Source organism: Psammomys obesus, unplaced genomic scaffold, assembly GCF_907164565.1.
Source record: "Psammomys obesus unplaced genomic scaffold, mPsaObe1.curated_primary_1811, whole genome shotgun sequence".
NCBI lineage: Eukaryota > Metazoa > Chordata > Mammalia > Rodentia > Muridae > Psammomys > Psammomys obesus.
In genome coordinates, this window is record NW_026585504.1 from 44666675 (window position 1) to 44678564 (window position 11890).

The window sequence follows — 11890 nt, forward strand, 5'->3', positions numbered from 1 at the left end:
AAAAAAACTACAATAACTAAACAGACACTGAAACACTGGTACCAAAATGTGAGATAATACTTGCATATTTGAAATGAGCAAAAGAAATAAATGCATTTCTTTATCTGAAATTTTGCAGTGAATTGCCAGTCCTGTTGTAAATGTTTTACAGTGTCTAGGAGGAACTGAAAAAAATCTACTCAGAAGTGGATTATTCAGGGGAACTGTCCATAGTGTTCATTGTTTATCTCGGCAATTTTTAAGGTATTCACAGAGAGGATAAAGAAGACTTCAGTGTTTTCATTTCACTATTATATCAGGGTTTGAAAAAACTTAAATGATGTTTTCATTTCAGAATTCCTTAGTTATATTCAGAACATGAACAGGCTTTACAGATTTCACAGACAAGGTCGTGAGGTTTGGTACAGGAAAGCACAGGAATTAGGTGAGCCATTCACTGTCTTGATAATTCCATAGGCTGTTCAGGGTCTCTGGATATGATTTTTGGTAGTAGTAATATCGGCCTTGGTTCACTGAAGTTTTGGCAACATAATGAAAATGAAAACCTTCATTTTAGTTTTACAATTTGATGTTAGCCCAGACTGAGGAAATCTAAGAACAGAAAATTTGAACTCTGAGAATACTTGAGCACAACTAACTTGAGTGGATCACTTTCTTCTAACGGGGCTGCCTTGTCTGGCCTCAGTGGAAGAGGATGTGTTTAGTCCTAGTCCTGATGCAACTTGATGTGCCTGGGTGGGTTTATTGCAGCAGCTCCTCTTTTCTGAGAAGGAAAGGAGGAAAGAGGGAAAGAGGGAAGAGGATGGGAGGCTGGGACTTGGTGGTGTGGAGGGTGGGGGCTGAGATTGATATGTAAAATAGATAAAGTAATTAATTTTAAAAAACACAGAAAAAATTAAGTAAAATAAAAATCTCTTGTAAAATAAAGAAGATAGATGTCATTGGCTTAACACATCTGGTTTTGACGGTCAGTCTGGTTGTCAGAGTTTCACAGATATTATGGTGTTTGTAGAGTGTGAGATGTTAGAGCGAGTGATGGAGAGTCTACATATAATTCTCACAAATTTATAGATTTTATAAAATAAAACATTTAATTTTTAATTTATTAGATAGATGGAATGCATTTTTTTTCTTTTCGTACCTTGTTCTACCAATGTAATAAGATAAAAAAGCAATAAACAAAATTTTTATAAGCTATTTCTGTATTTATGACTTCCTTTTCTAAGCAAAAGAGCATTTATATATTTAAGAGCATTTATATAAAGTACATTTATATATTTCAGAATCTTTCCGACTACACTAAAGCAGCATAGAATGCATTAATTCTTTGACAATTATTTCATAAGCTTTAATTTCTATTTAAATATAATTGTCATAAAATTATATCAGGGTTTGAAAAAACTTAAATGATGTTTTTTAAAAAATTAGAGATTTTAAAACTGCTTAATATGGTAAAGAATTATCATAATGTCACTGTTTTGAAATTTCCTACTGTATGAGTTAATTAACCACTTCTCCCACTGTTAGATATTTAATAATTTTCTCAAAATTTAGATCCAATAAATACTGCCTTCATGATGTTGAGGCCAGGATCGAGAAAGAAAATATAAGGTTAAATTGTTCCTGACAGATATTGGCAGCCACCAATAATGAAACTTTATTTGTTGTACCATATATATATATGTGTCTTTGTTAGAACTGCATTTCCCTTTGAGGTAATTTCACTGACTTAATGTTTGAATGTGACATGGTTTGCACCTAGTTCTCTTATGATTCATTTTTTTAATATTTTTAAAAGGTATAGAAATTATTTTAATATTTCAAAATTGACAATTTTTTTGAAATATAATACTTTAAGTTTCTTTTAAAGCCATATGACTTTTTCTTTTATTATTATTATTATTATTATTTAATTATTTTTATTTTTATTAATTACAGTTTACTCACTTTGTATTTCCCATGTACCTCCCTCCCTTCTCCCCTCCCAACCCCATCCTTCCTCTTCCCAACCCCTCTCCCTCTCCCAGTCCACTGATAAGGGAGATCCTTCATCTTTTCCTCTGATCCTAGTCTAACAGGTGTCATCAGGACTGGCTGCATTTTCTTCCTCTGTGGCCTGGTAAGGCTGCTCCCTCCTCAGCGGGAGGTGATCAAAGAGCAGGTCAATCTATTCCTGTCAGAGACAGTCCCTGTCCCCGTTACTATGGAGGCCCCTTGGATACTGAACTGCCATTGGCTACCTCTATGCAGGGGTTCCAGGCCATCTCCATGAATGGTCCTTGGAGGGAGTATCAGCCCCAGAAAAGACCCCTGTGCCCAGACTTTTTGGATCTGTTGCTCTCCTTGTGGAGCTCCTGTCCTCTCTGGGTCTTACTATCTCCCACTTCTTTCATAAGATTCCCTGCACTCTGCCCTAAGTTTGGCTATGCATCTCAGCCTCTGCCTCAATAGCCTGCAGGGTAGAGCCTTTCAGAGGCTCTCTGTGGTAGGCTCCTGAGAATTCCAACTAACCAGATTGTTCACAGGGTGAAGGCTCCTAATGCCAAACCTGAGGAACAGGGTTTCATTTTGCATAGTGGAAGGAGAAAACTAATCTTGAAAGTTACCTCTAATCTCCACATATTACCATGGAAGGACCCCACAAATGGTCATACCCCTGCCAGCATACATGGACATATACATACATATATCTAGATATATGTATATTAAATATATATATATAAATATATAAATATAAATATATGTATATAGATATATATCTAGATATATGTATATTAAAAATGAAATTTAAAATAAATAAAAATTAAAGATAAATTTTAACTTTTTATTATTAAGCATCTTCTGCCAATTAAAATTTCAATTATTCATAGCATGCCTATTAAGATCTATAAAATATGTTAATATGATGAATAAAAATATTTTCAGTATGTTTTCAAATTCTTGAATATAACCATATTGATTTTGTAACTTCTTTGAAATCTTTGAGCAAAAGTATATACATTATTGCCTTTCTTTTATTTTAGACAACAAAACAAAACATTTTACAAACAGTTGGCCTGTCCTACTTATTAAAACTTTTGCATAAAGATTGTTACCAGCTGAGCTAAAACAACAGCTGTCCACTGAAAATAATTGAAGACATGTTTTGCCCATTGGCCTGAAATCAAACATATGTCTTAATAAAATAATTAAACTATAGCTTTCTTTATTGGTGTGTTAATTATCAGTGAATGTTAATTACAGAGTTTTCCACCTGGATTTTCAGCGTAGCAAACATCCTAATTTGTGGAAGGTTGTAGATATCAAAATTTTTAACATTTCGAGTATTTGAAATGTTATACTACCTTCTTTCGGAGACTGATACTCCAACCAAGATGCTTGCATGGTGATAACTTAGAAAAACTGCAAAGATGAGCTACCCATGGCAGCTCAGTCTCCAAGTGGGTGTCCTAGTAAGGGAACAGGGACTGGCTCTGACATGAACTCAGTGGTTGGCTCTTTAATCATCTCCCCCTGAGGGGGGAACAGCCTTACCAGGCCACAGAGGAAGGCAATGCAGCCAGTACTGATGAGACTTGATAGGCTAGGGTCAGAGGGAAAGGGAGGAGGACCTCCCCTATCAGTGGACTGGGGCAGAAGCATGGGTTGAGAAGAGAGAGAGAAGTTGGGATTGGGAGAGAATGAGGGAGGGGGTTACAGCTGGGATACAAAGTGAATAAACTGTATGTAACATAAAAATTAAAATTAAAAAAATATTTTGCAATTAATTATGTACATTTTTCTTTTACTAAGGCTTCCTAAAGTTCACACATCAATATTGAAGAGAAAGTAAGGTTAATATTACCTACACAAAGTCAGTGTCTTGCATATAAAGACTTAGGGTTGAATTAAGGCTTCATTAATGGAATATTTAAGAAAAACATTTATCTCTGTGGCTATTCAAATGCACCCATTTAACAGTGGTATGATCAGCACATTGCTATAGATAACTGCAATGTTTTTACTCAGAAAATAGAATTAACAGATAATATTAAAAATCCCTTTCAAATTTCCACAAGATTTTGAGACCTACATACAAATATACAGTTTATCTGAGAAGATATTAAAATAACAATGGTTCTATACGACATTCAGTACCTCTGGCACATTCTTATATCAAGGTAGGCCACCCTTGTAGAATAAAAATAACAAAAATAAAATTACCTTTTGTATTGTAATGATTCCTTCCTGTGTGTCCTCGTCAGCATCTATCATGAAAATCCCCAGTCCATCACCATCAACTATTTTGTACTCCATTTCTGCATTAACTCCTATATCTGCATCGGCAGCTTTTATTCTGGCCACAACTGACGTCACAGGCAAAGATTCTGGAACATTATACTGGTAAGATCCTGTAAAATTAGGACAAAAATCCTGTAAAAAATAAAGGACAAAAGAACCTTCTAACCACCTTCTACTAGGAACTACTATGTTTATTACATATTATTGTTTTGTTTTCCCAATAAAAAAGGCCATGACAGCATAAAACAAATGATAATTTCTGTGAAGCCTCAAGAATTTTGAAGTTGATGTTACAGCAATAACAAGTGACAAAACACCCTGCCTGAAGACAGGTTAAAATCCTGATTGCTGTATATCTATCTACTGTGAGAAATATGCTTCCCTGAGTAATGAAACTGAACTAATAATTAAAGTGTAATTACTAAATATGTCATAATTTACATATAATAATCACCACCATAATAGTAGAAAATAAAACAGCTCCACTGCAATTTTCCAAGTGCATACTAATATTGCTGATAAGTTAATATTGGAATTTACTTAGCATATTCTACCAAGATATTTCCACACAATTGCACAAGAAGTTGTGAGGATGGCAATGTAAGTTTACTTTTATAGTGGTAAAATTCTTTTAGAGAAAAGAATTAAATCTGTAATTTCTGTAGCCATGTTTTACGACAAAACACCGCAAAAGAATAAGTTATATTATTTTATTTTTAAATTTAATTTATTTATTATTATTATTTTATTATTAGTTACATTTTATTGACTCCCTTATTCCCTCCCAATCCCACCCCCCCCCTCATCTCCTCCCTGTCCCTTGCCAAGTCCACTGATAGGGGATTCCTCCCCATTCATCTGACCCTGTTTTATCAGGTATCTTCAGGACTGGCTGCAAAGTCCTCCTCTGTGGCCTAGCAGGACTGCTCCTTCCTTGGGGGGTGGGGAGGCCAAAGAGCCAGTCATTGAGTTCCTGTTAGAAATAGTCCTTGTTCCCCTTACTATGGGAAACCAATTGGTTACTGATCTACCATGGGCTACATCCGAGCAAAGGTTCTAGGTTATATCCATACATGGTCCTTGGTGGAATGTCAGTCTCAGAAAAGACCCCTGTGCCCAGATATATTTAGTCCTTGTGGAGCTCCTATCCTTTCCACATCATACTAACTAATATTATTTTAAAGGGGAAGAAGAAAAGAAAGAGAGACATGACCAACAAAACTTTTATTTCATGGCTTTAATAGTCCTTTTATCTTTTTTTTTTCAGACTTAAAAAAAATAAGTTTTGAGAGGCGTATTTGGAAAAAAGACGGACTGTCTCTGGGGAATATGTTCCTTGACAATTTTCTTCCAGTCATTTATTTTTCTTGACCCTTGGACATTAACTTCATAATCTATTGGTTATAAATCCATGATGCACTTAAAGTTTCCCATTTAAAGGGGACCAAACTGCATTTGAGAGTAATGCAGGGGACACTATCATTTTGGACTGTGACTTTTGATGACTGAATATTGATTTTTTTAAATGATTGCAATATATGTGCAACATTTGAATGGGCTCCTTGCACACACAGAGATGTCCTTAGTGCAACATTTGAATGGGTTCCTTGCACACACAGAGATGTCCTTAGTGCAACATTTTAATGGGTCCCTTGCACACACAGAGATGTCCTTAGTAAACCCAAAGATTTCCAGGGTCCTATAATGAGTGATTTGTAGAGAAAATCTAATTAAAAATGAAAAACAAAAATAAAATGACATGAATTTCTGTTTCTTCACTTTAGAATCTAGGAAAGGGAAATAAAAACTGAAAAACCTGGGTTCCATGTCAGAGAGCAATACAGAAGTGTGAGCAATACAGAAACTAAAATTGGCATTATTATATCTCTACCAGCTTTAGAGAAAAGCAGTTTATTTGAAAGGAAACTAATATAACAATTGCATTCTTTTCTAAAACCCTTTCCTCTTTCTCATGATAAATTGTCAAAGACCCAAATAAATGTTTTGTTTAATTTTTTTTTAATGCAAAACACGGGGTCTTTATCCATGTTCTCTGGAAGTACCACCATGTTTCTTATAAAATAAAACAGACATTAAAACGTCTAAAATACATAAGCATACATTGTTTGAATGAAAAAAGAATAAGAGTTTGCACAGGAGCTCACACGGTTGTTTTATATTATTAGCTTCTCTTTCTTGATTGGAATTGAGTTCCCTCTTTCTACTGGAGAACTGTTTGAGAGATATTGCATAGCCTGTAAGTTTCAAGCTAAAGGTAGTTAAGGATCGCTGGCTACCCAGAATCCTCTTTTTTAAAGTAACCACCAGCAAAATGACCTTGTACGATTAATTTTTTCCCTTACAGCCATGCTCATTCAGGCAATACAAAGTAAATGTAGTGGGCCACAAACAAACAAACCAAAAAAAAAAAATGATGAAGAATGTGTTTCTGAGGAAGGAGGAAGGAAATAAGATTAGGTGAAAATGGAGAAAATCTTATCATCAAGGCACATCATATAAGTGATGCAGTTCTGAGAGAGAGAAAGAGAGAGAGAGGAAGAAAGACAAAAAAGTGATAGAGCAAGAAAGGAAGGAAGAAAATGGAAAATTATTTTTAACCTATAAAAAATATCCCACATGCTAAAAAAAAAGAAAGAAACATGGAGACTAAAAGGTGTTAGTTAAAATGATTTTATCAACCAGACAAAGCTACCTTGAGAACACAGTTTTATTTTGTTCTGTTTTGTTTTGTTTTGATGTTTTTTTTTTTTCATTGCTTCTAGATAAGCCAAAGCCACTTTGTGCAGAAGCTCATCTGAAAGTGTGGACTCCTGTTATTGTAGATTGCATTTTTAGACATTTAATTTTTAAATGAGAGAAATGTGGTACAAATGTAAAAGGAATGTTCAGTGTGTATGACCTGGTTAAAAAAGCATGAAATGAGCATATAATTATAGCGAGGTGAATCTCATAAATTTGGGGAGAAAATTATGTTAATAATTATATTAAAGATTACTTTAAAAGTAAATGAAAAGATCATTATGAGTGAAGTATCCCAGAAGGAGAAAGACAAACTTGGTATATACTCGCTTATATAGACCTACAAGACATGATAAACATAATGAAATCTACACACCTAAAGAAGATAATCAAGAAAGTGGACACAGGCGAAGGTGATTAATCCTCATTTAGAAAGACAAATGGGATGTGCATTGAACTTATGACAGGAGTCTACCACAAAAGGCATCTGAAAGACTCTACCTAGCAGTGTTTCAAAGCAGACACTAAGACTCATAACCAAACCCTCGGCAGAGTGCAGGGAATCATATGAAAGAAGGGAAGTTAGTATGATATGGAAAGGATAGGAGCTCTACAAGGACCAAATATATCTGGGCACAGGGTCTTTTCTGAGACTGACACTCAACCAAGGACCATCTATGGATATAACCTAGAACTTCTGCTCGGATGTGGCCTGTGGTAGCTCAGTAACCAAGTAGTTTTCCAAAGTAAGGGGAACACGGACTATTTCTAACAGGATCTCAAGGGCAGGCTGTTTGACACCCCCCCCCCAGGGGAGGAGCAGTCTGTTAGGCCACAGAGGAGGACTTTGCAGCCAGCCCTGAAGATACCTGATAAAACAGGGTCAGATGAAAGGGGAGGAGGTCCTCCCCTATCAGTGGACTTGGAAAGGGGCAGGGAGGAGACCAGGGAGGGAGTGTGGGGTTGGGGAGGGAATGAGGGAGCGGGATACAGCTGGGACACAGAGTTAACAAAATGTAACTAAAAAGAAAAATAAAAAAAAAAAAGAAAAAAAAAGTAAATGATTACTTTTAAATCCTTACAAGCAAAAAACATTTTGTGTGTAGAGGGGATAGGCAGTGACTTTAATAGGCAGCAGCTATAAAAAGAAATAAATTTTAAAACTTTGATAAATATAGATACAGAATTACAATGAACACTTACCTAGCGTTCAAAGTAAAAATTCAAGACAAATTGAATTAGATTTACAGAGAAGTATGAAACTGTGGAACCATCTCTGTATTAGCCTGGGTATTGCATAGCTAGAGCTTAACTTGGGCCCTTGATAAAAGTGCAAAATCAGGACAAAACAACAAGAATTATGGGTTTAAAATATTTGAAAAGAATTCTTAGGCAGATGTTGCTATAGTTAGCCGTTACATAGGATAACTTACTTCTTGGAAAGCGAGGTGGGTTATCATTGACATCAGTTAAGGTCACAGTAACTGAAGTGGTTCCAGACAGGCCACCATTTTGACCAACCATATCCTTTGCCTGAATGACAAGCAAATACTGGTCTTTAGCCTCTCTATCCATGTTTGGAAGGGCAGTCTTGATGATCCCTGCAAGATTTGAAATCTCAGTAAAGCACACCATGATTCACCACATTACAGTAGCAACGAACATCGATAAAATAGTATGTCAGGCTTCAGTAGCGGTCTTGCGTTCTTGTTTCTGTTTTGTATTTTTTTGGCTTGCTTTATTATTTTAGTGTAGATCAAATACTAAAGGTGTGTACACTTCATGTATACACTTGCACATTATACTCAAATACATATTTTTACTTGCACACACTAAAATGTAGAAAAAATAGTACAAGAGAATGGTATGAGAAAATTGTTTTTAGTTTTGTTGTTGTTGTTTCCCTGAGTAGTGCCTATATAACCTGGATAAATTCTACTTAGTCCTAACATTGCATATCTGAGTAAACTGGCTATATCTAAGAGAGTTGTCAGAGGGACTGCCAGAGAACCTCTAATTTCATTATAATCCCACCTGCATGCTTACTAGTATACCTTCAAGTGCCTGAGTAGTTGACAGTTGCCATCGTGGTAACTAAAAGAAATTACACAAATAAAAAAGAGATGGCACACTTGGAATTCTCGGAAAATCCTCGTGCAGTCATAGGAAAGATGTGAAAATTTCTCCCATTTGTCAACCTATCCCTTCTCATTTCTTCAGTTCTAAATTTTCACCCTCTCTACCTCAAAAATGTTGAGAAGCTGACTGGCCAGTTTAGGCTCTAACCTTGCTTATTCTTAGCCAATAGTGAATTCCAAGCCAGTTTAGCTGAAGAGTAAAACCTGTCTCTTAAAATCAAAACTGCATGACCATGTGGAGGATGCTTATAATCTCAGCAAGTCTGAAGGAGGGAACAGATGACCAGGTGCTCAGGGAAATTAATCCTCAATGACAGAGAGTCTCAAGACAGCCTGGAACACTCTGTCTCAGAAATTCTCATCATCGTCATCGTCATCGTCGTCATCATCATCATCATCATCATCATCATCATCGTCATCGTCGTCATCATCAACATCCAAGACTCTCTCTTCTGCTGCTCAGTAGATATTCTGTCTTAGTTTTGGTTTCATAATGCCAAGAGGAGGGTGGGATTGGGAGGGAATGAGGGAGCGGGATACAGCTGGGATACAAAGTTAATAAACTGTAACTAATATTTAAAAAAATGTTTAATTAAAAAAAAAAAAAGAGCTTTATTCCTGACATGAACGGAGAGCTCTTCGACACCCCCTCCAAGGGAGGGGCCTTGCTAGGCCACAGAAGAAGACATTGCAGCCAGGCCTGAAGAGACTTGATAAGCTAGTGTCAGATGGAAGGGGAGGAGGACCGCCCTTAGCAGTGGACTTGGAAAGCGGCAGGGACGAGGTGAGGGAGGGAGGGTGGGATTAAGAGGGAAGGAGGGAAGGGGCTATGGCTGGGATACAAGTAAATAACCTGTGATTAATATTAAAAAAAAATAATAAAAAAGGAAAAAATAAAAAAGAGCTTCAGAAATTAAAAAAAAAATCATTGGGAAAACAAAAACTACCAAAAGTTTTAGACAAAAATAGAGAAATAAATAGCAATTTACAAATAAGCAAAGGGTCTTTCTTCTAAGGATGAGAACATGCGAGATGAAGGATATGAAAAATAATTTATCCTTTTTTTTCTCCAATTCCAAATACTTATAATGATTTGTTTTCAGGTGTCTAAACTCCAGATTGAATGTCATTCATATTATATAGCCATATTTATATTCATGTCTAACACTGTCTCTCAAACGTAAGCACAGTCACAAACACATGCATACACACATTCTGCTGCCTGTATACTAATTATTTATGTTTGAAATGTTACCCAACAAATGAAAAAATTTATATACTTAACAGCTTCACTTGTGATGTATCTGATACAAAAGTACCTTTCACAAACCTCAATGATTTTGTGAAAATTTCATGTTTCTTCAGTATTTCAAGTCTATAGCAAAACAACTATGGGCCTCTTTCATGTAACTATCTCCAAAGAAATTTTCTTGTGGTATGAATGCTTGAACTTAGACGCTTATACCTTTTCTTTATAAATTTTGTGTAACTTTTCAATTAAAAACTGATAATCTTGAGAATGTGGCTGATCAACATGTTTTATCTGCATGAAAAATGAATTCTTTTACAAAATGTTCTATCATAGCTTCAGTATTTTATTTCTATTCACCTGTAACCTTTTCTTCCAACATTAATGTGTCTGTTGACACCATTGCAATATATATTGTGGCAGAAACAAATCCACAACATTTCAAGTGATCAGAAAAAGAAATCCTTGGAAGTTGACAATGCTCTTTGGTGAATAAAGCTCCTGTTTTTCAAGAGTAAAGACCAGTCTGGATGCCCAGAACTCATGGTGCGGTCGTCATTAAAGCTAGCTCTTCAAGGCAGAGGCAAGGGACCCCTGGTGCAAGCTGACCTGCTAGCTTAATAAAAATGATATACAGTCAGTAAGGGACCCTTCTCAGTCAAGAAGTATAGAGAGTTTGAGAAAAACTGAAATTCTCAAACTGTTACCACTACAAGTGTTTGTGAACACATATATGTTCACTCTCATATAAATGTGGGCTCATACCCAAGAGAAAATACATAATACCTCCACACACACACACACACACACACACACACACACACATCCCACACAAGAAAATAAAAGTGAAAGCAATTCTTATTACTCCAGCTTCCTAGGTTTACTCAGTGCCATTATTTCTTGAAGTGATTATAACTTCATTAGGATAGAAGTCTGGGTATCAAAGTCACCTGCTTATTTTTCACACCTTTAATTGTCTCTTTTTAAAAGATATTGTAAATAATGCTTTCCGAATGTGAAAGTAATTGCAGAGCTTACAAGTAAACGCAGGTGGCAGAGAGTTTCCAAATTCCTCAACCACTGCACAGAATGAAGTAATAGGCATCACTTCAGTTTAGACACGATATTTAGCAATACCTCATTTCTAGTTATGTGCATTTGTTAGCTTTAAGTTATATACCAACATCTGCAAAAGAATTCTTAGACACTATATTTTCTTTTGGTCAATAATTATGTAGTCACATGCTCTCATAGGCACATAGTAAGCAATTTTTTATTATGCTGTGGTAAAAACTGATAGCCTGATATAACTGGATCCCTATAATCCGTGGTAACATTATGAAACTGAAAAATACTCAGAAATCAATAATTAGTAAATCTAATATAGTGAAGAAACAAATATCTTTAGCTCCTTAGAAAATATTTTGCCTTCTTTTCAGCTGTCCATATCTTATTTTAAACT

At 35.6% G+C, this 11890-nt stretch overlaps 1 protein-coding gene across 1 annotated transcript in view; it reads right to left on the reverse strand.

Annotated features, from left to right (window-relative positions):
- The window catches only part of Cdh7 (cadherin 7), a 140994-nt gene that overhangs the window by 71189 nt on the left and 57915 nt on the right, over positions 1 to 11890 (reverse strand). The window contains exons 4-5 of the mRNA XM_055601229.1: positions 8475 to 8642; positions 4204 to 4391 (exon numbers count right to left, since the gene is read on the reverse strand). Coding sequence (XP_055457204.1) covers positions 4204 to 4391; positions 8475 to 8642 — 356 coding nt within the window. The remainder of the gene's footprint in view (positions 1 to 4203; positions 4392 to 8474; positions 8643 to 11890) is intronic.